The sequence below is a fragment of the Cibotium barometz genome, chromosome 40 (genome assembly GCF_041138505.1).
Source record: "Cibotium barometz isolate CiBa-2024 chromosome 40, ASM4113850v1, whole genome shotgun sequence".
In the NCBI taxonomy this organism is placed as follows: domain Eukaryota; kingdom Viridiplantae; phylum Streptophyta; class Polypodiopsida; order Cyatheales; family Cibotiaceae; genus Cibotium; species Cibotium barometz.
The window spans coordinates 16,859,502-16,886,369 of record NC_141085.1 but is presented as its reverse complement, the minus strand read 5'-3'; the positions used below and the strand labels follow the sequence as shown (position 1 = coordinate 16,886,369).

The following is a 26,868-nucleotide window of genomic DNA, read 5'->3' as shown; positions in this document are numbered from 1 at the left end:
GCGGCTGCATGCAACCAGTCTCTCTGTCTCTCTCTCTCTCTCTCTCTCTCTCTCTCACACACACACACACGTGCGCGTGCGGTGCAAGATTGCAACCCTCTGCAAGACAACGTGTAGCAATACAATTAAATGACATCGTCATTTGATGATAAAGAGCTACACGGATGTGAGAGCAAACCAAGGAGGGGTAGAGCAGACCGAGGAGGGTAGGCGACGGCCAACAGAGAGCAAGGCGACTGCATGCAACCAATCTTTCTCTCTCTCTCTCTCTCTCTCACTCACACACACACACACACACACACACACACACACACATGGCACAGAGTTGCAACCCTCGATGACAAGACAACGCATAGCAATATAGTGCAAGGACACCGTCGAGACGACACAGAGCTACATGAGCAGACCGGAAAGATGGGCTTACCTCAGCAAAAGACACGGTCGACGACACAGAGCTACACGAGCAGACCGAGGAGGGGAGGCTACGGCCAAACGGGAGCACCACACCTGCACAACAAACAAAATTAGAGAAAATAAAGTGAGAGAGAGAGAAAATGAGAGGGGAGAGAGGAATGGCTCACCAGCCGCACACAACATAGAGGAAGAACTCAAAGACTCACACCTGAATACCAACTTGCTCAAAACGAAGGTAGAAGTTTGAAAACTCGCTAGTGCGCCACATTGAAGGAGGCAACGGTTGCATGCAGCGCCCGCCTTGCAACCTGTGGGTGATAGAGTGCGCGTGATAGAGAGGAGGGGTGGACCTACAACACAGAGAGGGGTTGAAGGAGGAGGTGTTTGTATATAGCGCCGGCCCTTCAACCTACGGGTCACAGAGAGGAGGAGGGGTGGACCTGCAACCTGCGGCGGGTGATAGAGAAGGAGGGGTGGACTTGCCACTTGCAGTGGATGACAGAGGAGGCGGCTGCATGGACGCAAACGTAAACCCTCAAAAAATGTTGCCACGTGGGGGGCGTGTTAGCCAGGCTAGATATAGGTAGATGCAACCCTCGACAAGACAACGCGTAGCAATACAGTGTAAGGACATTGTCGATGACAAAGAGCAACATGAGTAGACTGGAAAGATGGGCTTACCTCAGCAAAAGACACCGTCGACGACATAGAGCTACACAAGTAGACCGAGGAGGGGAGGCGACGACCAAACAGGAGCACCTCACCTGCACAACAAACAAAATTAGAGAAAATAAAAGTGTGAGAGAGAGAAAATGAGAGAGGAATGGCTCACCAGCCGTACACAACATAGAGGAAGAACTCGAAGACTCACACCTGAATACCAACCTGCTCAAAACGAAGGTAGAAGTTTGAAAACTCGCCAGTGCACCACATTGAAGGAGGCGGCGGTTGCATGCAGCGCCTGCTTGGGTGATAGAGAGCGTGTGATAGAGAGGAGGAGGGGTGGACCTGCAACTCAGAGAGGGGTTGAAGGAGGAGGTGTTTGTATATAGCATCGAACGGCGGGCGACGGGTGACAGCGAGGAGGAGGGGTGGACCTGCAACCTGTGGGTGATAGAGGAGGAGGGGTGGACTTGCAACTTGAGGCGGGTGACGGCTGCATGGATGCAAACGTGATGTACCCTCAGAAAATGTTGCCACGTGGGGGGGCCGTGTTAGCCAGGTTAGATATAGGTAGAAGAAAGTGCGACCGTGTGGGGGAGGGGTGAAGGGTAAGAAGTGAGAGGGGGAGAGAGAGAGAAAGAGGTGAGGGGGGGAGAAAGAGAATAAAGAAATAAAAAAAAGACTTTAAGGTATATTTCATCTTAAGGTAAAACCTTGGGCATAGCCATTAGTTAATTAATCGAGCGTAGCCTGATTAATTAAATAATTAAAATTTAATCGGACTTAGTGAATAAAATAAATGTACTGTGTAGCACTCAATTATATTACGGCTAGCAAAGATGTCTGGTATGGAAGGAACAGTGGTCCAGTGGCCACCAGATGGGGTTCTCTCGAAGGCATGGATCGATTCCTTCACAGACAGACTGGACTCGGCCTCGCGAGTGTTGCCCGCATCGCAGCTGGTCTCTGTGCTGCCCGTGGCTGTAATCGATTCGCTTGTCGTTTCGGCTTCCAAGCTCCTGCATCGCGAGCCCAACTGCCTGCACGTGGCCGTGGAGCCCACCTGCTCTGTGGTCTTGGTGGGCGACCTGCATGGCCAATTCCATGATCTCGTCCATCTCCTCGACATGGCGGGCCCCCCTTCGCCCTCCCGCATCTTCGTGTTCAATGGAGACTACGTCGACCGCGGCGCTTGGGGTCTCGAGACCTTCCTTTTGCTTCTAGCTTGGAAGGTAAATTTTTTCTTTCTCTATTGCTTTTTGTGTGTGTGTGTGTGAGAGAGAGAGAGAGAGAGAGAGAGAGAGAGAGAGTAGATCAACGTCCATGGAGACCGAATATGAGCTGAGATTTGTCACAATGCATGATGAGCTCATGGATAGTAATCATCAAAACCAAGTCCTAAGAGTCTATAGCCTCATGGGAGTCGAGTACACATCATCATACTTGGGGTTGGGATTCCATTAGCTTTGGCTCTTCAATTCCTTGATAAGGACTCGTCCCTCTTTTCCAGTTTTCCTCCTCTTTGTCTGAGTTGGGGTTGGGATTCCATTAGCTTTGGCTCTTCAAATCCTGGATAAGGGCTTGTCCCCCTCAGAGTACAACCCATTTCTTTGCCTTTTTAGCTGCTTCGACCTTTTCCAGTTTTGCTCGGTTGATATCCACAGAGAGAGAGAGAGAGAGAGAGAGAGAGAGAGAGAGAGATTATAATGATGAGGAGGGCTTCTAATGTGGTAGCCAAGCCAGTGGAGTATAAATGATTCATTTGAAGGCACTGAGAATGAAACTCCGAAGTGTGATGAGTACGCCACAGAGAGAAAGATGATGATGATGATTTTTCTATAATTGCCCTCTAGAGTATAACATGTCTTATGGGTCTTGTTCTGCCAGATACAAAGGCATTTAAAATGATGATGATGTGGAGTGTGTGCAAGATATGTGTGTGTCTGACCGATCAAGTGTCATAGATGGTCAAAGTTGTGGTTGACCGAGCTGTGTCGTATGAGGAGAATAAGAGTCAATAGCTGCCACATGTCAACCAAGTAGATCTGGCAGATTAAACAAACCTTGTAGAGATTGTGCTCTGATGTGTGTGTAGGTTGAGCAAATAAGAATTGTGTATTCCTAAGCTGTTTTTTTGTGCAAGCTCCAGCTATCAACGCCAAGATGACCTACCTAATGCTACTAAAGGGGTTGCATATGAGAGAGAGAGAGAGAGAGAGAGAGAGAGAGAGAGAGAGATCTTAAGTTGAGAGGTTCGAATTAGGCTTTTGAGTGTAAAGGCAAATAAAGTTGAGAGTTATCTAGCAATGATCAGTCTCCTTAGAGATGAGACCATGCATAATCTAATTACCTGCACATTGGCCATCCTCATATGCTTCTCTGACAACTTAGTTTGAGTAAGAAAATACCTCAAACTCTGGTGATCTGTCTTCACAGTGAAATCAGTCCCAAGAAGGTAATGTTTCCATATAGTAAGTGCATGAATTACTGCCAAGAGCTCTTTCTCATAAATGCCAAGAGATAGCTCTGCATCATGCAATCTACGACTCTCATAAGCCACGGCATGTCCCTCTTGATTAAGGACGGCTCCTATGCGATTTCCAGATGCATCACATTCCACACAAAAAGGCTTTTGCAAATCCGGAATGATCAACACTGGACCATGAGTAGTTGCATCTTTCAATTTGAGGAATGAATCTCTCTCTACATTAGTCCGTTTGAACACGGCCTTCTTCTTTGTCAAATCATGTAAAGGAGAAGTAATCCATGCAAAGTGCCGAATGAACCTGCGGTAGAAAGAGCATAATCCAAGAAAACTACGGATGTCATGCACCGAACTCAATTCGGGCCAATTCCGAATTCCATCAATCTTTGCAGGATCCATCCGGACTCCATCTTTGGACACAATATGCCCAAGATAATGTATCTCTGATAAGACTCACTCACTCTTCTTTGCATTTATGAAGAGTTTATGCTTAGGGAGCTCTTCAAAAATAATAGCCAAATGAGCTTTATGCTCTTCTTCGGTCTTTGAGAAGACTAGGATGTCATCAAAGAAGACACCTGTAAATTTCCTGTACCCACAGAATATGCGATTCATCATTCTATTGAATGTAGCCGGGGCATTTGTAAGACCAAAAGGCATAACAAGATACTCATAAAGTCCAAATGTTGTTCTAAAAGCAGTTTTGTGTACATCCTCACGTACTACACGCACTTGATGATATCCACTCTTGAGATCAATTCGGCTAAAGTATTCTGATCCATCCAACTTGTCAAGGATGTCGCCTATGCGTGGAATCGGAAACCGATTCTTGATGGTAAGCTTATTCAAAGCTCTATAATCCACACACATACGAAAGGATCCATCCTTCTTTTGAACCAAGAGGACGGGTGAACAATATGGGGAAGAGCTTGGCTGAACCAAACCCTTCTCAAGAAGCTCATTCACTTGCTTCATGATCTCCTCTTTTTGGGATGCACTTACACGATAGACTGGCCTATTAGGTAGTGAGCTACCCGGCACAAGATTAATGCGATGATCTTCCGGTCGTACAGGTGGTAACTCATTTGGTAACTCATCAACAAAACAATCATTGTTCTCTTGCAAAAATTTCAGCCTATCATTACTAAGAGTGTGTACATGTACATTATTTTCCTCAACATGATCTCGTACAAAAATCAAGTACGCAAAAACACTCTTTTTCATTACTTTCTTAATTTGTACATGAGATACAAGGGGAATGGTATCACTCTCTTCACCAGCATCAATTACATGCTCTTGGCTCTTATGCATGAAGGTGATCCTATTGGTCTTGTAAGCCTTGCACGGATCAATACGTGTATACCAAGGCTTTCCAAGCAATACATCACAACCATTCAAAGGTGCCACAAGAAAATCCTCATGATCCACATAGCCTTGAATGTGTATGCGCAACTTGTCAAAAATAGGCATAACTTGCACTTCTCTACCAACAAAGGCAACCCCTCCTTCAATTTGAGGACCCATGTCCTCCACTTCAATACCCAAAGCAGCTGCCATCTGAGTGGATATGAAATTTTCAGATGTAGAATCATCAAACATGAACAAAGCGGACTGATCTTTGAGCTGTCCCCAAGCTTTACATACAACCCTATCTTTGCTATCATGTGAAGTGTTGCCTTCTACATCCGGAACCATATGCACATTAGGCTTTGATGCATTTGCATTATCACGCTTCTTCTTGTTTGGACATGTCTTTGCAATATGTGATGGGGAGAAACAGTTAGGGTTTCACTTGTGTGGGAGACATACACAGAGAAGCAAGGGAGAGAGAGAGAGAGAGAGTTGTGGGGATAAGTCAACTCACCAAGTGAGTGTGTGACTCCCCTATCACACATGTATATTGCACTAGTACACATAGTGCACTTAGTACATTAAAAGTACTAAGTATACTATGTACTATAACTTATGGCCTTGTACACACTATAAGGGTGGGCATTATGCCTTTACCCCAACAACCTCCCACTTAAAGGCAAAGTGCCCTTAAATGAAGGAAAAGAAAAAATCAGCATGTACATGATAATATACAAGGCCATATCAAGGCTGAAACTGGCCTCATCCAATGCCCATCAAGTGTCTGCAATGAGCAAACCGCTCCGGAGGCAAACTCTTTGTCAACAGATCAGCCGGGTTGTCATCCGTATGAATCTTAACAAGCTGAATTTGCTTGTTCTCTATCACCTCTCTGATGAAGTGATACTTCACATCCACATGCTTCGTCTTTGCATGAAAGACAGGGTTCTTTGCCAACTGGATGGCACTCTGACTGTCACAATGCAACAATGGAATATCCCCTGTATAACCCAAATCAACCACTAACCGAGATAGCCATAATGCCTCCTTGCAAGCCTCTGTGGCTGCAATATACTCGGCCTCTGTAGTAGATAAGGCTGTGCACTTCTGCATCCTGGATATCCATGACACAGCACCTCCTGTGAATGTAAACACATAACCGGTAGTAGACTTCCGGTTATCTGGATGACCGGCATAATCCGAATCCGTGTAACCATGCACTAATGCATCCTGTTTGCCAAAGCATATGCACATATCCTGTGTGCCCTTCAGGTATCTCATGACACCTTTCATTGCTTCCCAATGCTTCTTGCCAGGGTTGGCCATGTATCTAGAAACCACTCCCACTGCAAATGCAATGTCCGGCCTAGTAGCAACCATGGCATACATGAGACTGCCACAAGCTGAAGCATACGGAATCTTGGCCATATCAGCCCTGTCTCTATCTGACTGTGGGCTGTCCATAGCACTGAGTTTCACATATGGAGGCAAAGAAGTACTAGCCTTCTTCCCCCCGTCCATATTGAACCTCTGCAAGACTTTGCCAATGTATTCCTTCTGAGACAAATACAACACATGCTGATTTCTGTCCCGAAGTATCCGCATATCCAAGATGTGATTTGCATCACCCAAATCCTTCATATCAAAGGTTTCATGCAGCCTCTTCTTCAAGGCATCCATCTCTTTACGAGATTTCCCGGCAATCAACATATCATCAACATACAAAATGAGAATCAATAGACTGCCATCCAAAGCTTTTTTGGTGTACAAGCAGTGATCTATGTCACTTCTCCTGAATTTCTGAGATTTCATGAATGTATCAAATTTATGATACCATTCTCTTGGTGCCTGTTTGAGCCCATAAAGACTCTTTTTCAGCTTGCATACAAGCTTCTCCTTTCCACTTACTGCATAACCCTCTGGCTGCTGCATATATATCTCCTCATGGAGATCACCGTGAAGAAAAGCAGTCTTCACATCCATCTGAATCAAGTCTAGATCATCATGCGCAACCAAAGCCAACAGAGCTCTAAGTGTGGTCATTTTGACCACTGGAGAGAAGATCTCATCAAAGTCCACACCATATTCCTGCTTGAAGCCCTTAGCCACTAACCTGGCTTTGTATCTTGGCTTTGCATCTGGTGCAACTTTGAGCCTGTATACCCACTTGCATGGCAAAACCTTCTTGCCTGCAGGCAAATGCACCAACTTCCATGTTCCTTTTTTGTGCAGAGAATCCATCTCTGACTTCATGGCACGCTCCCAAAGAGCCTTGTCTGCCCTCTGTAAAGCCTCCTTATAACATGAGGGCTCCCCACAGTCAGTAAGCATCAAGTAGTCAACCCCTGGAACAAACCTGTCAGGGGCTCTGGAGGGTCTAGTGGACCCCCGTACCCAATGACCATCATTTGCAGGTTGCTGTCCAGCCTGCATATCACCCATTGGTGGCTCCTGTTCCATGCCATAAGGCTGAAATATCATGCCAGGTATCTCCTCCAACTGTGGTATATCCATAGGGATATCTTCTGCCATCTCTGGCTGTCCATTTGGACCATTTTCAGCACCATTTAAGGGCTGGTTTTCCTGCTTCTGTAATGGCTGATTTACAGCCCTTTGTTGTTGTCCATGATGTCCATCATCATCAAAGATGACTCTGCCAGGCTCATGTTGCCTTGCAGGCTCCTTATACATGCATGTTTCATCAAAAATGACATCATTGCTGCGTATGATCTTTCTATTCATGGGATCCCAAAGTCTATACCCCATTTCACCTCTGTCACTATATCCTAGGAATATGCATTTGTGCGACTTAGGATCAAGTTTGGTGCGCATTTCCCTGCGTATGTGCACGTACGCAACGCAACCAAACACTCTCAAGTGCTTGTATGACGGAGGCTTCCCTGTCCATACTTCTTCTGGCACTTTCCCACCGAGCCTCGTGTTAGGTGACCTGTTTATAAGGTGAATGGCTGTCATAACAGCTTCAGCCCAAAAACCATGAGGTAATGCAGCATGTGACAACATAGAACGGACCTTCTCCTGAATGGTCCTGTTCATCCTCTCTGCTGTCCCGTTTTGTGGAGGATCATAAGGAGTAGAGAGCTCCCTCTTGATGCCTTTAGCATCACAAAAGTCCTGAAACTGTTTGGACATATACTCTCCACCATTGTCGGAATGCAAAGCCTTCAGTGTTTTGCCAGTTTGATTCTCAACATGAGCAACAAACTTCTGAAACACTGAGAATGTATCACTCTTCAAACGAAGAGGATAAACCCACACCTTGCGTGTGGCATCATCTATAAAAGACACAAAGTATTTTGCCCCTCCCAAAGAAAGCTGAGGCATCTCACATACATCTGTATGCACAAGCTCTAACTGAGCATCTTTCTGTCCAAGAGCTTTCTTGTGGGGGCACTGCAGTTGCCTGCCATATATACAATGCTCACAAAACTGAAAACTTGAAAACTTTAGAGAAGGCAAGTAACCCAAACGAGACAATTGCTCCATTCCCTTGACACTCATGTGTCCCAACCGGCTATGCCACATAGAAATTTCCGGCAGCTCGGTTGCATTTACATTAGCATGGTGACAAACACCTGCATGCATGAAATAAAGAGTGTCCACCTTAGAGCCTCTGGCAACAACCAGTGAGCCCTTACTAATTTTCCACTTTCCACTACCAAATGTGGTAACATAATCAGCATCATCAAGCTGTCCAATAGAAAGCAGATTCTTCTTGATCTCAGGCACATGCCTGACATCATGGAGCATAAGCTGTGAGCCATCTGAAAATACAAGCCTCACATCACCTCTACCAAGAATCTTGCATGCATGGTTATCACCCAAATAAACCACTCCTTCACTGCCAGCAGTATACCTGACAAACAAGTCTCTGCAACCTGTGACATGAAAGGAGGCACCTGAATCAATGATCCATGAGTGCATACCATGACCACCTGTAAGAAGTGAATGGGCATCAAGTGAAGACGTAAATAGGACCTCATCCTCACTGCCACCTGCATGTGACACATTGATTTCTTCGATCTTGACTCCACTTTTGCCCTTTGGCTTTACATCTTTGGCTTCATCCTTCTCTTTGTCTTTGCCTTTTCCCTTTTCTTTTTGATCATTTTTCCATTTGTAGCATTGCTTTTTGATGTGTCCCTTCTTGCCACAATAATGGCATTCCAAATCCTTTTTGGAGCGAGACTTGCTCCTTCCCCTTTCTTGGCTTTTCCCCCTTTGCTGGGATCTCCCACGTGCATTCATTGCATTGGACTTTCCAACAGAGTTGTTTTTCTTGTTCATCTCTTCTTGAAGAAGAGCACCCTCAACATCTGCATATGACAGCATAGCATGCAAATTGCTAGTGGCTGTCCTGAATGTGTCCCAACTCTCTGGCAAAGTGCATAACAGAAAAGTGGCTTTGAACTCATCGTCCATGGCCAACTTTTGATTAATGACTTGACTGACAATACCATTAAACTCATTTAGATGGGCTGTCATAGACGCCCCTTCCTTCATCTGAAGACCTATGAGTTTCTTCAACCAATACACTTTGCTTGAGGCACTTTGCTGGGCATACAAGTCCTGCAATCTCTGCCACATTCCCCAAGCTGTCTTCTCTTCACGAATGCTGAAAAGTAATGAGTCTGACACAGACAACATGATAGTAGATCTTGCCAGCTCATCCATATCTTCCCACTCTTCAGCAGTAAGAGAAGCGGGCATTACACCCCTTTCTTTGATAGGCTTGTGCTGCTTTTTCTGGAGCAACACATTGTAGCACTGGGTTTGCCAAATATCATAATTATGCGAGCCTTCAAGCTTCTTGATATGAAGCAATGAAGAGCTCTCACCCGTGGTTGCCATAGCAAAATGCAACCTGTCAATGCCTGACTCCCTGCAAATGTGCAAACACTGCACCAAAAGCACACAAAGTGCTCACGGTTATTCTCCCAAAGTTTATCTCCCACTGCGGAAGCACAAATGCAACTTTTCTCCCACTTTATGTGATGAAAACACCAAAATCTGGTTGCTGCAGATTTTGGACAGCACCTCAAATGTGCTCTTTTGCCCTTCCAAAGTACTGTACAGCAGTACCAAGTGCTCACCAATGATGTACCGAACCTGTCCCGGCAAGTACAGCGGCTGAAATTGAACCTTTTGGTCACTCAAAACAGTGTACAGCCATGCCAAAACATGCACAAAGCTGTGCCAAATCTGTACCAGTAGGTACAATAGCAATAAATGCTCTCCTAGCTGTCCAAATGAGTGAAAATCAGACTTTTACAGTCCCGTACACTGCATACAACAGTCCCGAACAGAAATTGGGCAAAAGCCCCTTGACTGCAAGCTGATTTTTGAGGATTCAAGGCATAAATGTCTTGCCTGCTGCTTTGCCAAGCTCAACAAGCATAAAAACTTGAAAAGCCCCTTGATTTAAGATCAATTTCTGATCATACATGGTACATTGACGCACATGAAGGCATCTAGCGTGTTCACGATGCTTCCCCCTGGCCACATATACATCCAATACATGAAAGCCCCTTGATTTACAGGCACATTGAGTGCTTGTAAGGCATCAGCACATTATCCACAGCATCAAATGCGATTGCCTGCATGCAAATCAACCCAATCGGCACAAAAGCCCCTTGATTTGCACTGCAATTTGCTGCAATTTTGCCCAAATGTGCGATTTTTCACATCATACAGCATGTATGAGTGCTTAATTGCACAATTACATCAAAATCCCCAAATTTCGACATCCAATTTCCTGCAAATTGATCTTGATTTGACCAATTTCCTGCAAATTTATCCTGATTGTGACCAATGTCACCCAATTTTGCCAATTTTGCTCAAAAATTGAGCAATTGGGCACCTGTACCTGCTCAATTGCTTGAATTGATAAGAAATTCCCAAAATATTGAAGGCAAATACCTCTGAAATTTCTGATTTTTCTGAGTTTCTTGACTTGCAGCTGAGATGGAGGCGGTGGTGGCGGCGACTTCGGTGCTGGGCAGCTTCTGGAGCAGCTGGGCAACCCCGTGTGCTGGTTGTGGGCAGCCTGGGCAGCCACGTGGGCTGGCTGCGTGGGTTGTTGGGCTGCGTGGATTGTTGGGCTGCGTGGATTGTTGGGCTGCGTGGGCTGTTCGAAGGCGTCGACTGCTTCAGCCACCACAGCAATGACTCGAAGGCATCGACTGCGTCAGCCACCAGTTCCCAAGCGAGCGAAAGGGCCCCCTGGAAGGGTTCTGCAGTTCTGCGGTTGTTTTGTGTGTCGCCGGTTGTGATACGCAGCCTTCTCCGCCTGCGTATACACACCCGCGTATACCAATGATGCTTTTACACACCCGCTTACAAGCTCGCCTCCAGCTTCGCCTTCGCTTAACGCCCGCCTGACGTATTCGCCATCACTTCAGTTTGCTGCTCCACGCTCGACTCAAGTAGCCAGCCGAATCGCCTAGCGCCTACACGATTGACGTCGCCTTGCCTATATTCGGCTGTACGCCTTGGCTTACGTATCCGACACGCCTTTGTTGCAGTAGGCGCCTGACACGCCTGCCCCCTTGGATTCGCCCTTCAAGATTGCTGGCTCGATTGTGTGCTACTGTGGCAAAGCAGCTGCTGCTGGAGAGTCGAGCAGCTGGCTGCCTTGCACACTGAATTGAATGGGAGAAGAAGAATCCCCTACGAGCCAGTGATTCAGCACTCGAGAACAAACCCTAAACCAGGGCTCTGATACCAGTTGATGGGGAGAAATAGTTAGGGTTTCACTTGTGTGGGAGACATACACAGAGAAGCAAGGGAGAGAGAGAGAGAGAGAGTTGTGGGGATAAGTCAACTCACCAAGTGAGTGTGTGACTCCCCTATCACACATGTATATTGCACTAGTACACATAGTGCACTTAGTACATTAAAAGTACTAAGTGTACTATGTACTATAACTTATGGCCTTGTACACACTATAAGGGTGGGCATTATGCCTTTACCCCAACAATATGCTCGGTGCTACCATAAGTAAAGCATTTCCCCTCACTCATATATTGCTTTTTCTGTTTCGGAGTGACACCATAGTCTCTCAGTTTGAAGGGATGGTTTGAGCCTTTGGACCATTTTTATCTTGGTTTTGGTCCTTTTTAGGTGGCTGTCCATCATTTTGCAGGTTTTGGACAGCCCTCTCTTTGCCTTGAAATGAGAGTTTAGCCTTATTGGATCGACTCAATTTGAGTTCCAATTGTTCGGTGGCTGTGGTGGCAGCTGCGATTAATTGGTGTAAGGTATGACCAGGATACATTTGTAGTCCCGCTTTGTACACGGGTTGCAATCCCGATTGAAACCTTCTCTTCCTTTCCGCCTCGGTGACATGCATAAATGGAGACACCTCCAAGAGCACTTTCCAAAACTTTTGTACATATGCATTTATCGATTCCCCCTCATGTTGCTTTATCCCAATCCCACTTCATTGTTATCTCATTCAATGCATTGGGAGGCAAGAATTGAGCATAGAATCTCTCCTTGAACTCTTCCCATGATCTAACAGGATTCAGTGAGAGCTTCTCCGTGAGCCACCAATGGGCAGCAGTGCCTTTCATGAACATGCTTACGTGCCGGATCATGGATTTTTGAGTGAAATAGTCATCATTGAAAGCAATATCAAACTGGGCAATAAAAGCAAGTGTCTTTGATGCATCATATTCTCCATGATATGTGTCAAACTTCACAGATTTGTCTCCGGCTTTGAAGTCACGAGACTTTGATGCATGTGTGTGCATCTCAACATATTTTCCCCCATGTTTGTCCATTGGGACAGTCCCTGTGATTGGTATCATTTTTGGACCAAAAGGTGATGCGTAAGGCATAGATACATGTGTCCTGTAAGCATGAGGCATGGGTGGCCCCTCAACATGCATTGATACATTTTCAGCCATAACTTCTCCCTCATGAGCACACTCGAAGGCATGAGTGGCATGAGAGATACACGGAATACCTGCACCAACAGAAAATTGCAGCCCATGTTGCATGTGTTGTGCATGCACATTTTTAGCCGGCAATGGCATTTGACATACATTTTGACCACTGCCATAAACATTGTATCCTTCACGGGCTACATAAGGTATTCCTGCATGGCGTGAAGTCACTGATTGTTCCTCTCCCATAGCATGGAGATTCATCCTCTTAGACATAAGTTCGTGTTCGGGCACTTGTGGGGATTCCAAGACATGTGGGATGGTTTCCTTTTCTGCATAGGTATGTATGAGCCGAGTATGCACGTGCTGCATCCCTCGGTTGCATGTGTAACTCTTGAGCAATCATTGCCATTGCATGATCCATATAATATTCAGCTTTCTTGGCCTTCAAACGGTCATGTACCAATGGATCCTCGCGGCGGCAGAGATTCAATTCTTCTTGTTGTGCATGGAGAAGAGCCTGCATACGAGTAAGTTCAGCCCTCAAGACTATGGACTCTTCTTCCTGCATCTTCTCTTTTGTCACATGCACTCTGCACTCAGTGCATGGTGACAAGATGGCTCATCACTAGAAGTGCAGCAGTTGTACAGTTTTAGAATCCAATAGGATGATAATTGTCGTACGTTGTGACCGCATTGTACATCCTCAGTCCAGGATAAGTCAGGCACGAGCTACGTAGGTCATTCCTCAGCCTTAGCGGGTCAGTCAGTCAGTCAAGTCCCTTAACCCACTTGGAGAGAATCATTCATGCATGTAGAGTCAGTAGAAGCCTTAGGGTTTGCATCAGAAAGCACTCTGCATCTTGCATAATATGCATGCATATGCCTGTGCATCATTTAGAACATCCCCGAAGCCTTAGGGAATTTACTGGGATTTATCTGGTATTTTTTTCCATATTTAATAGTATTTATTTAGCATTATTTGCATTATTGGACATTTATAAATATAAAACTTTATTAAATGACCAACCTCTAGTTAGTATAAATAGGCTTGCATAGAGCCTATTTTCTCATTCAGTCTTCATTGTGCTAAGAGCTCTCCTCCTCAACCCTAGGAGCATCATTGCCTTCAGCCCTAGACTAATCTAGCCCTTGGAGCTCATAAGCTTGCTTCTCCAGCCTTGAGAACCCTTGCTTCAGTCAGCCCTAGGCGCTTGCTATCAGCCTTCAATCAGCCTGTTTTCAGCATCAAAGCAGCCCTGATTCAGTCCTCTACAGTCTCTAATTCAGCATACTGTCAAGCCTCAGTTCAACGCCAGCAATCAGCCTGCAGCCAGACTGCGTTTTCTGTCCAGCAACAGTACATGCATGCGTTTCTGTCCAGCAGCAGCAGTAATATTTGCGTTTCTGTCCAGCAGTCCCAGAACCTCTGCATTTCAGTTCAGCAGCTCCCTACAGGCCTGCGTTTCTGTCCACAGCAGTTTCCAGCCTTGAATCCACAGTTTGCATCAGTATCCAGCCTTCTGTGCATCATCCATACATGCAGCAGTCATCCGGTGAAGGTAACACAGCATTCATAAGTGTTTTCAGCATTCTAACATAGTGTAGAACAGTCCACCTTCTTCTTCTCTCAGCCTCAGGTGTGCAGCCCTTCCTCATGCCCTTGGGAAGAGTGCATAGGCTCGAGATCAGGTCATCGACGTGTTTCTACAGCAGTGTACAGATCAGCCACTCTCCGATCCTCCGAGATCTTGCGTTTGGCTTATCTACAGTCCACAGTCATTCTCTCTAAAGAAATAAAGCAAATACTATCTCGTCGGATAGGGGGCCCTTCAATGGGTAATTCGGGACCCAATCTGGTGTACAGTTCTCATATCTCTCTCTCTCATCTCTTTAAAGTTTGAAGTATTGAAATGGATTGCTAAACTGACGAAACTCAGGATACAGAAGACGGTGTGAGCATTTGTGTGACAGGATCTTCCAATACAAAGACTTCTGCTGCATATCACGTCTTTGCCACGGGACGACTGTTCCACATATTCATGTTCCCTATTGTGCACCACATGAGTTTGCTCATCCTGTAAAGCATTGGAGGCATGCATTTCATTGTCCCTGCCTCTTGTATTAGCATCTTCAACATTCATTGTATGGCTGTCCATAATGTTCTAAGTATAGAGATAGCTAGTGTTCACGGTGATCGTCTCTCACGATAGAAGTGAAAGAGAACCGTATGCTCTGATACCAATGTAACTTGGTTGAACACAATGCTAATCAATACACTTAAATACACTAAGATTTGATGGACACTTGCTCAAAATACAAGAAGTACATTGCTGAATTGACAAGAGACACACAATGAGCCGGAACGACCGACCCCTCCCTCCACCAACACAAGGTAGCAACAATCTGCAAGAGAGCACGTAGGACAAGAGAACACTACACAGGGTATGTGATCTTGTAATTCGGTTCCTCCCTCCTGCTACTTGCTCCCAAATTTAAGCATAAAAGCTTACCAATAGCAAGTAGAGTCGATGACAGCAGAAGTCTTCGCGATGGAAGTCCTTGGAGTGTTGAGATCTTTGATTTGTCGCCTTTCTTCACGACAAAAGTCTTCAAGAGGATGAAGGGAACCCTGGGAAAGCTTCCCCTATGGTTCAACTTGAGAAAGAAAGGCTGAAATTAGGGTTTTCAGCAAAAAGACCAGAAATTACAGCAAAAATGAGAGCTGTTTTTGCTGAATTTTAGTCATTGGGAGTGAGTAGGAGAGTGATTAGCACTTGGAAACACTCTTGGAAGCTTGGAAAACACCCTAGCAAGTTGGGTGTGGCTATAGAGAGCTTGGAAATGGAGAGAAATGGTGAAAAAACAAAGTTTTTAGCCTCCAAAAATCTTCATGAAGAGAAAACACGAATTTTCACTTAATAAGTAAGTGAATTGGGATCCAATCAAGTGAAGGGACATGGGGAGATGCCCATTTATGAGTAAAAGGGGAGGATGACATTGAGTCTTGTCCGCCTCGGGAGTGTGAACTTGGAAGCGGTCATAATTTATAAGTGACTTTTGGGCGCCCAAACTTTAATGAAGTGGGAACACACTCACTTATAAATATTGGCCAAGTCCTAAGGGCTATTTTAGCCTAGATTGGGTAATACTTACCACATATTCACATGCCACACAACCATGTCAGGAGAGTTTCACACGCATGGTTCACGGGCGGGCGTTCCCTTACCCGGAACTACACATTGGTCAAGCAAGCATTGAAACAACATGCAATTTCAATTGCAAGTAAGCAAGCACATAAAGATGCTATGCAATGCAACATTGGTATGGACAATCCCCGTTCATGAGACTATCAAAATAGACGTGCTCCAGGCAAGTACACGAGGTACTAGACCGAATGGAACACCAATCCACCAAGCATTTCCGGGCATGTACACGGAGGCACAAGTCCAAACGGAAATCCAAGTCTATAGTATCACATGAGTGGCATCAATCCCCGGCATAAACAACTGCCATGGATACTAGTCCAATGTACATACATAATAAGAAAGCACGGGTGGACCAATTGGGTGGCCAAAAGGTGACATAGACCACAATGATAACAATCAACTCCCTCTCAAGGAGGATATAAAGGTTCGAATCTGCATGAGAACGGTGCAGGCCGAGCTTTTGAAAGAACTCATCAATCCGCTGGTACCAAGCTCGTGGAGCCTGCTTCAGACCATATAAAGTCCTCTTCAGCCGGTACACGTGATCCTGTTTGCCTGGAACAACATATCCCGGCGGCTAATCAACATAAACCTCCTGTGTAAGCTCTCCATTCAGGAAAGCCGACTTGACGTCCATTTGGAAAACGGGCCATCTATGATGACTTGCTTGCAAGAGCAAGAACGGAGCGAATGGTAGTCATCCGAGCCGTCGGAGCGAAGGTCTCATCGTAGTCGACACCAGGGCGTTGAGCATAACCCTTGGCAACCAACCTCGCCTTGTGCTTGTCCAAGCTGGCATCAGCTCGGAACTTCGATTTGAAGATCCAATGCACACCAATCACCTTACGCTGCAGTGGCCGAGGCACCAAAATCCAAGTGCCATTCCGTTCGATAGCATCCAGCTCTGCCTGCATAGCACGACGCCAAGGCTCATGTGATAGAGCCTTGTCCACAGAAGTGGGATTAGAAGGACCATTAATGATAGTGGACATAAGAGCATAATTAACAAACATGTTGCTCTCATGAATTTGTTTCCCTGTAACTTTGGAGGAACGCCGGAGAGAACCAGGCAGAGGAGCAGAAGGAAGCTCACGTAACCCAGAATCACGAACTGTCTGATAATACCATCTAGGCACAGATCTGCTCGAACTCACCGGAGGAGGAGCGGAGTCATCATCATCTAACTGAGAATCCACGGAGGTGTAACAGAAGCAGAGGGAGGAGGAGGAGGAGGAGGCGGAGATGGAGGTGGAGGAAGAAGAGGCTCACCACCCCCCTCTGAAGATGTAGGAGTCTCGTCGAACACCACATCACGGCTCACAATAACTTTGCCGGCCTAAGGATCATAAAGACGATATGCCTTGGACATAGTGCTGTATCCGAGAAAAGTCATGCGCTGAGACTTCGAGTCCAACTTGGAGCGAATCCAGAATGTATGGGTGGCTGTCCAAAACCCATGTACTGCTGATATCATTGTGCAAAATGAGAAAAGGGAAAAAAAAAACAGGTTTGTTACCCCAGGCACCGACATATGAATGGGCTGCCCCATGGGTTGGATATCATCAATTCAGTCCAGGGAAGAAAGCAGCCCATTCTTGTATTCATCCATCTGCAGCACTGAAGCAAAGCACCATCCTTGGTGGGGCCCTTCAGTGGGTTATTGGGACCCAATGTTGTGCGTTGTGCAGTCTCTCTCTTTTCTTGCATCAAAGTGACGAAGTGTTCCATATATAAACTAAGAAGTGGTTCCAAAATCTTCCAGGCATTATTTAGTTTTGCAAAGTATTTAGAGTCGTGACTGAGTTTAATCCTTTGTCTGGGTTTTCTTTAACAGATATTTCTACCCCATAGAGTGTTTTTACTCCGTGGTAATCACGAAACAAGGTTCTGTACAGCGGCTTATGGTTTTGAGCAAGAGGTTATGGCCAAGTATGCTGAGCAGGCAAAACATCTCTACAGAAAGCTATTGGGATGTTTCGAGGGTCTCCCTCTTGCTGCCATCGTTGCGGACTGCATATACATGGCACATGGGGGGCTTTTCCGCCACATTGAGGCGACACAAAAGAAGGATAAGAAGAAAGGCAGGGCTCGTAACGAGTGCAAACTTCTACGGCTAGGTACACTGGATGAGCTGGCAATGGCTAGGAGAGGGGTGTTAGACCCATCCGGGCGAGGTAGCAATGCTATACCAGGTGATATTCTGTGGTCAGACCCGGCACTTGAGCATGGTCTCTCCCCGAATACTGCTCGTGGCCTTGGTCTACTTTGGGGTCCCGACTGCACTGAAGAGTTTTTGCAGAAGAACAAACTGAAGGTTAGAGGCTTCTCTGGCATCATGCCGGCCATCTCTCTCAAGCGCTTCATATGTTGATATGTCTTCATGGCGTGGTTGATATGTCGCAGTTGATTGTTGGAGGTGCAGTTGATTGTGAGATCTCATGAAGGGCCTGATGCAAGGGTGAAGCGGCATGAGATGCAGGACATGAGCAAAGGCTACACGATAGATCATGTGGTGAATTCCGGGAAACTGATCACCCTCTTCAGTGCTCCGGATTATCCACAATTTCAGGTTTTTAATGTTTTTTTGCAAGCTTATGCAAGGGCTTCATCTCCTTTTAATGCCCTCATCTTTGGAATGAAATGCTTTTTGGTCTCGTTGTCATGAAATAATTATGTGGTGGCTGCCTTGTTTAGGCTGGCAACCATAGATACAACAATAAAGGGGCTTACATTTTGTTGGAGGCCCCTGACTTTTCATCACCAAAGATCTTCACATTTGCTGCTGTGCTACCTAGACCAAAGGTTATCTCTCTCTCTCTCTCTCTCTCTCTCTCTCTCTCTCACACACACACACACACAGACCCTTGATCGCAAACAACACGTGGCAAGTGTGGGCTCGTGTTTCGCGTTAGTCACATGATTTATGCGTACTGCACGCCATGTGCATTACATTTGTATATGGGTATACGTTGGACAGGTCCCATAGACCATATCTTTGGAGGAGGATGATACTATTATCATCATTGTGTGTGTATGCACGTGCTTGAGAGAGAGATTTTCAATGTTTGAAGTAGATACCTTGGTGCATTGACCTATAATTTTTATCACAAATGCATCTTGAAGTTATCTTTAGATTGCACATGTTACCTCTAATATTGAAAATGTGGACAAATCAGCTTAACCTATCATCACGAAACCACATCATTTCTGGATTCTAAGGAGTACTTTTAGCATGTTCTTGCTTTCTTATGCAGGCCACTGCATACTATGATTTTACGAATGCCATGGACTCAGATGAAGGGATTGATCTAGGAGCAAGTTCAGATGAATCTATTGGAAGGGACACAGAAAAGTGAAGCAGCAGAAGCGAGCATGAGATGTTTGGGCTTAAAAAGCACAGCGCTTGTGCATTTTCTGCAACAGGTTTGATCTTTGCACTCTTGGTTTGTGTTTGTATTGTATGGGTAATCATTATAACGCACTATGCAATATGCTTATTAGCTCAAAGCATGAGGGAACTTAGTCCTAGGAGATGTCCAAGCCAGCATGTGTTTTGGCATTGGGTTGAGCTTTCTTGTTTTTATTCGTCACAAGAACTTATTGAGGTGACAAAAGATGGTGTGCTTGAGTTGGAAAGATCAAAACCTTAAGTGACTATGTTTTTCTCTGTGCCTCATGATTGCTGTCTTTTAATTCAACGTAACCTTTTGATGACAAACTTTGAAACATCAAATGTTGGCCTCTTGCCATGCCTGTCACTGGAGCAGGTGATAATACGATTTTGCAGAGGCCAATGGTGGATATGCAAGTCTCTTCCCTTGCATGTCCATGCCACTACTTGACACCGAATGTCTGTTTTTTCAACCCTTTTTCTTCCTGAAATTCATAGGTGTGATCGGCACCTTCATGTGGTGTACTATTTGGACACAATATGAGGGTTCTTATTTTTGAACAATGTATGGCTTGTGGTCAAAAAATAGTCGAGAGCTTTGTGTTAATTGTATGCAGAAAGTTATGTTTTAGGAATAGAGGTGTTGATCTACAGCAAATGTTAATTCATTATTGGGTGTGTATCTTTTATGAGGTCTCAAATATTTCATTCTTATTATGTGCCAATATGTTTATTACCCATGATAAAGCAATAGTCTGGTTGTCTTTGAGCTCAATACTCCTCGCGCATGGCAATATACTCATCACACATGCGCAAGGTTTGATCTTGTTTGCATACATCAGTAATTCATCTATTAACATATCTGTCTTGAGCCTACTTAAAAGGTTTTTATCATCCCATTTGAGATAGTGTTGTAGTGTGCCACGTGCAAATAAGCCTTGTGAGCAGAGTGTTGCTCAAAACTGTTTGAAAATAATCAACTAGGTGAATTTTTATACTTTTGACGAGTTGTAGGTGGTCTTTTGTATGGCGTTAACTCTCTCTCTCTCTCTCTCTCTCTCTCTCTCTCTCGGTCTAGTTATCTCATGGAACTAATGTAAATTCTGTTGGTCTCATTGACTTTTGGGTTATTCGTAGATGTTTTAATACATCTCTCTCTCTCTCTCTCTCTCTCTCTTTCTCACTCTCTCTCTCTCTCTCTCTCTCACACACGTGCACTTGCGCACATTATCTTGTGTCAATCTTTATCTAGTTAACCAGTTGTCTCTCTCTCTCTCTCAAGAGGGGAATCCTGAGGCATGTGCATGAGGCAATAGCTATGAGATGAACTTAGATTAGTTTGTCTAGAGCATATAAGTGAACATGGAAACATTGTGCTTAATTTTTTTATGAAGGGTTGATGACATGCTAGTGTGTTTGTGCTAGAGATTGTTTTTGAGTCCTAAGCCCCAATCCAAGTAGTGGAACAAAACAATGTGTTGGAACAAGTCAAAGGATTCCTACTTGTCTTTTTAAGACGTGGAGGTGTACAATCGCACAAGGTTGAAAGGCTTATGTGTCCTTAGGTATATGCATTGAAGGTAGAAGATTTGTAGAGGATATTAGGTTGGGCTTTTTTTCCAACCCCCTTGCTATTCTTATTTAAGACATCAACCCTCTTTTTTCAAAGAGCCTTCGTATTGTTATCATTGATGACCACTAATAATAAAGGATTCCCACATTTGGAACAACCATCACACTTGCAAATGCGTAAGACCCTTATATTTAAAGGAAAAGAATCGTTTGTGTCTTTCATATTGTTGATCACCATGCAATATCTCATTAGGAGACTAGAATACAATTGTTTGATAACCATGTGGCGTGAGGTGGTGGTTAGTGGTTTAAGTATAATTTGCATTGACTTCTTATCAAAGCTTCTTCACAACCAAGAAGCTCTTGGCAATATTACTTAATTTTTTTTCATCTTAGTCTTCAAAGTACTATTTTTGGGCTTTTGCATGTGTTTCCTATACTCCTTTGGCATTGTGTCCTTGTTGGTTGTGATATGAGCTCTTCCATCTTGGTTACTTGAGTCCTTGTGCTTGGACTCCACCTAAATAAAATTTTTCATATCTTCCATTACGAGAATAGGATGGTCTCAAATGAAAGAGGCTTTGAGCAAAACCATTTGGAGTGGACAATTTGGTGTGAGTAGATACTCACTTGCCAACTCTTTGGAAGGTATTGTTATCTCTATTGGCCCCATTTCATTATGCAAAGCTTTCATCCTTGTGAAAAATAGGTTCATCACATCTCCCTTATTCATCTCCTGTATTTTGTAACGGAGTATATAGATTTTGCACCTTGGTCACATTAGTGATCCTATAGTGAGTCTACTACGTACACGGCTTTTGGGTATGCTAATTAGAGTTAAGACATGTCTCTAGACCAGCTATAATGGTGTTGTAAAACACTTTCGCATTTCTCCATTTCCAAGCTACCAGCACAGCATGGTCTTGATAGCTTGCATTGTTGATTGTGGTCACCTCAATGTCAATTTTGAGGGTGAGGTCTATTAATTTAAAGACCTATAAGGTGGTGGTGAGTTTTTACGGTAATTTACAATCTCCAAGTTGGTGTTATCAAGTCCCTCCTCTATGCCGAATGAAGGTAGACAAAAATGTGATTTCGTATAGTAGTCGTTGTGGGTAGAGCTTTTAATGAAGGATTGCGTTTTCAAGGGCCATTTCTTCAAATGATCCCTAGAGCAACTAGCAAAGTAATATGAACCTAGAGAAACTAGCAAAGTAATATGATTTAAAGTGTAAGCTTTGATACCATGCAAAAAAAACATGTGTAGCGTAACATAAATCACACTTACATGGTGAGAATGCATTGGCAACATTGGTAAGGCTAAAAATCATGTCTCAGGTCTAGTGGGTACCAAGCCAACTTTTGTAACCCTTGAGCACAATGTTTAGGGTTGGGTCCATCCCGAACATTTACCTATCTAGTAGTGTTTAGGGTTGTACCCATGTAATCTTGACCATGTACTTATCTAATAGTTAATGGAGTTTTCACAAAGCCTTCATGACCACCTATGTCACACATCCCATTTTGTGTGAAGACAAATGCCAAGCACATTTGTGTGCTCAAACATAATCGTTCTTCATAAGGGGGCCATTCAAACTAGAGCAAGTTGGAATCAAGTACAACTAGTGAAGGGGGTGGAGCATTGGTTTCAAATGTATATTTGAGGTGTACTTTGAATTTTAACAAATTAAGACAACATAACAACTCAAGTATTATAAGATTTTCATTGATGCTTGGTAGATGGGGCTTGCTTTACATCTACAATATGTTCCAAGTCTTCCTCTAACATTGTCCCAAAGATTGGAAATAGCTATTTTTCAAATAATTTCCACTAGTTTTACCACCATTGACTTTAGCCTCATTGACACTCAGTTTCACCATCCCCACCTTGCCCACTCAAAGTCAGCTACACCTATCTTTCTTTCGCCCTCCTCTGTTGTACACATCCCACCTCCGTACCACCTCAACCCATCACACCTTACACTCAAATCCACTCACATTATGATTGTGATGATATCTACTCTAGCCACCACATTTACCACCATCTAGCATATATGAACCCCTTCGCACCCCTAGCCACCGTCACCTCTCAACTTGCTACCATCATACACACATCCTCTCTTTCCACATACAGTATGATCCACCATTAAAATCCCCAAAGGCATCATGCCTCAAAATTGCTGGTATGATGAGACGAATGTCACACCATAGGGACAACTCCAAGAGGAAGTCGCTCATTGGGTTTACCAATATCTTACTCGTCACAAGAAAGAGCACATTGTAGATGTTGGAATGAATTATACCAACTCTTCTTGACTAAGAAGTGTGAGGAAGCTTGGAGGATATACTCAAGGAGCACCTCCCAGATCTCTGACCCACCCCCATTACTTTTACCAAGGTATCAAAAATGCATCATTATTTCAAAATATCTTATTTCTTTTTAGTAATATCTCATAATTTTTAACTAATAAACCTTGTACTCAGTCAACTCTTCATCTTATGTGAGCATTTACTTATTTTTGGGTATTTTTTTTATTCTTTGGATTTATCTCATCCCAACACTTGGATTAATCCAATTGGTCCATTGGAACCTTAATTGGACCGTAATCTAAAAATTTCAGAAAATGTAGACCCTTAGGCTAAGGTCTCTTATACTATTTTCAATTAATTCTTAATACACATTGAAAATTTCATTTTGAACTTGTGTTTTAGGGAAATCCATTTTAGACACTAGGAGGATTTTTATATCTAGAAATATCTAAATTTTGGATTATCTCTCTCTAGGCTAAAACAGGGTAAAATAAGATCTTTCTTCTATTTCAAAGAGGGGAATAATTTCAAGAACAGAAGGGGAGGTTCTTACACATTTACAGCTCAAAAGCTAGAGGGAGGAATCTTACACATTTACACCTCAAAAGCTAGAGGGAGGAATCTTACACCTCAAAAGCTAGAGGGAGGTTCTTACACATTTACACCTCAAAAGCTAGAGGGAGGAATCTTACACCTCAAAAGCTAGAGGGAGGAATCTTACATTCGGACTCCGAGGTGGCTGACATCTGTATTAGGCACATAGGATCAATCGAATAACTGGTGGGGTTGATATCTTTCTTTTTTTCTTTTTTTCTTTCTTTTTTAAATAATTGATGGAGAATAGGTTAGTATAATTGAAGATTGCGTTAATGTATGAGTAATCCTCTGGTGTGTTAATGGTCAGTTCATGGCAAGGTAGGAGTGAATACGTAAATGTGCAGGCCGTGAAAGGGTTCGTGTGTGAAAGGCTTTAGGTGTGAAAGTGCTAACACAGTTTTCGTGAAAGTGTAGGCCGTGAAAAGGTGAGGCTGTGAAAGGGTTAGTTTGTGAAAGGCTCTGGTCATGAAAGGCTAGTCTGTGAAAGGCTCAGGCCATGAAAAGCCCTTTCGTGAAAGTGCAGGCATAGTTTTCGTGAAAGGCTCAGGTTGTGAAAGCTTAGGCTACCGTGAAAATGTCTTTTGTGAAAGTGTAGGCAGAGTTTCTGTGAAAGGCTCAGGCCGTGAAAGGTTAGTCTGTGAAAAGCTCCAGCCTCGTGAAAGGATCAGGCCGTGAAAAGCTCTTTCATGAAAGTGCAAGCACAGTTTTCATGAAAGGCTTTGGCCGTGAAAGTGCTGTGCCACCGTGAAAGTGCAGACATTATTTTTAATTATTTGATTGCGTTTGTTTTTGTGTATGAGGAGGAGACACCAATATTTTGTAAAGTTTTTTATTGCATCAATTGGGAAGGGCTTCAGGTCATTTGTGTTACCCCTTCATGTATATTGTGATTCTTGAAGAACACAAAACGAAACAAAAAGAAAAGAAAAGAAAAGACGAGGATCAAGCTTCCGTCTCAAAGGAATAGTCGTGAAGAGACGACGAGCTCAGAAAATGTACACGGAAGTGAATGCATATGATCAATCCACGCAGACGATGCATGACAAAAAAAAGAAGAAAGAAAATCATTTTTATAACTTAGCCGTCGGACAGGGCGCTGTGATTGGCTTCTCAAAAATTACCGTTTCACACAGCATGAACTATTTTGAACTCTTTCACGGCGTGAACCTTTGTAATGTGATTCACGACGTGAATGGTTTTGGATCTTGTTCATGGTGTGAACCTTTTTTCTGCAGTTTCACGTGGAATGCATAAGATTGACTTCTTCTCATTTTTCCTTTATGCTCAAGCAGCCAAATATGCACTTGATGAGTGAATGATACATTGCTTACCTCGTACCCATTTTTGCAATCATTGGATACCTTTTGTTTATTGTCGTGAGAACCAATGGGTCACCTAGGCACTTTTGGGCATTTGTTGATGCAGTCATTTTAGTTCCATGTGGGAGTTTTTTAGTGTTTCTTCCACCCAACTAAACAATTTTGTTGCCGTGTCTGGTTGTGGAGGGCTTCTATTTGCATCTCCTTGCTGAATTTCTTTGTTTTTACCTTTAAGTTCCCTATTCAGTTCTGTAGCCAAGGTGGCTACTTTGGTTGCTTTGGGAATTCCCAACCCATTTGGCTGGGGTTACTCTTTCCTCCACACAAGGGTTGGTGTGGTGATTGCTTGAGTCGAGTTGATGTTGCACGCTCTTACCTCCCTCTTTTTGATGATTCGACTTGTTTGTGGTATTGGCCACTGAGAGGGGTTTGGGTACCCATATTGCTGCATTACCTTGATAGTATCCTTGTGCTTGCAGTAAGTCCTTTCGGACCCATTTCTTACGGGCTCCTTGAGGTCTCTTTGGATGATTGGAGTCCTTCCAATTGGTTCGAGGAGTCAATAAGGTTTGAATTTTGAATTGTTTGTAGGCTCTTCTTGGCTTCTTTATATCATTCATGGTGTCCATCTTGTTTGGTTGATCTGTTAGTTGATTCTTGGGCACCCACTTCTCTGTACCCTTAGATGTAGGGTATTGTGTGGGTAAGCATCGCGGAACGGTTGCTGGTTTTGTCCTATGAGGTGTTGTCATTGCACTTGTTGTTTGTTCATAAGTTATGATGTGCTTCCTCTGTTTGTCGAGTTTAATAAGGGTATGGACATGACCTTCTTGCCTGTGCTTATCAATGCTGTTCGTTCTTCCCATTGGATATTGCATTTACTGGCACAGATCCAGGATTAACCTAGAATCATCTCTTGTTCCATGGAACCTTCAGGCATGACAAACACCTTCCCGACCAAGGAATTATTTTTGATGGAAATGTTAACATTTAGAAATCCCTCAGCTTTTGTGGCTATCAAGTGAATGCTATGAACTTGCACATCAGTGGGTTTAAGGTGCGGTTTACCTAATGCTACCCAGGATTCATATGAGATCAAGTTATGACTTGACCTCGTATCTATTAATGCAATGCTTGTTGCATGGCCTTTACCTGCAGTAAGTCCCACCTTGAGTCATGCTGGCTCAATGTTTAGTTCCCCTTCGTCCAAAAGGGTCACAGAAGCCATGTTGACATATATCAGCCTTTTGTGCAGTAATTGTTTGGCTTTGATTTCTCTAGCCTTAGTCTCTTCATGTGCTTGCTGTATCTTTTCTTTTGCAAGCTATTTCTGTTGTTTCAAGAGATGTTCTTGCAAGAGCATCTCTTGGGTCAGTGGTCCAAAGTATTTTTTAATTTACTTCCATTGACATAACCCTCCATTTGGATGCCGTCAATTGTCTCAATTCGAACAGACCCTTGAGGTGTGATTTTCGATACTCAAAATGGTCCTAGGACTTGGTATTTAAGTTTCTTTTTCATGGCGCTACCGACACCATACATGAGGACAAGGTCCCTCGTTTCAAGTTCTTTTTGCTTAAGGTTTTTGTCGAACCAATGTTTCCTGCATAATTTTTCAACCATGAGTCCATGTGATGCTATCAGTCTG

General features: G+C 43.9%; 1 protein-coding gene across 2 annotated transcripts; it reads left to right on the top strand.

Moving 5' to 3' along the window:
* The first annotated feature begins 1,909 nt into the window (after nucleotides 1–1,909).
* On the top strand, nucleotides 1,910–20,080 carry PP7 (serine/threonine phosphatase 7). 2 transcript variants are annotated; one of them, XR_015262790.1, is made up of 6 exons: nucleotides 1,915–2,309; nucleotides 17,866–18,345; nucleotides 18,454–18,600; nucleotides 18,726–18,833; nucleotides 19,286–19,454; nucleotides 19,799–20,080. XR_015262790.1 is itself a non-coding variant. In XM_086779335.1 (5 exons), the coding sequence occupies exons 1-5, from the start codon at nucleotides 1,917–1,919 to the stop codon at nucleotides 19,385–19,387; spliced, it is 1,230 nt and encodes a 409-aa protein (XP_086635461.1). In that variant the 5' UTR covers nucleotides 1,910–1,916; the 3' UTR covers nucleotides 19,388–20,080. The 2 variants fall into 2 exon arrangements, 1 of the variants encoding a protein (XP_086635461.1); XM_086779335.1 differs by having other exon boundaries at nucleotides 1,910–2,309; nucleotides 19,286–20,080.
* The last annotated feature ends 6,788 nt before the right edge of the window (nucleotides 20,081–26,868 follow it).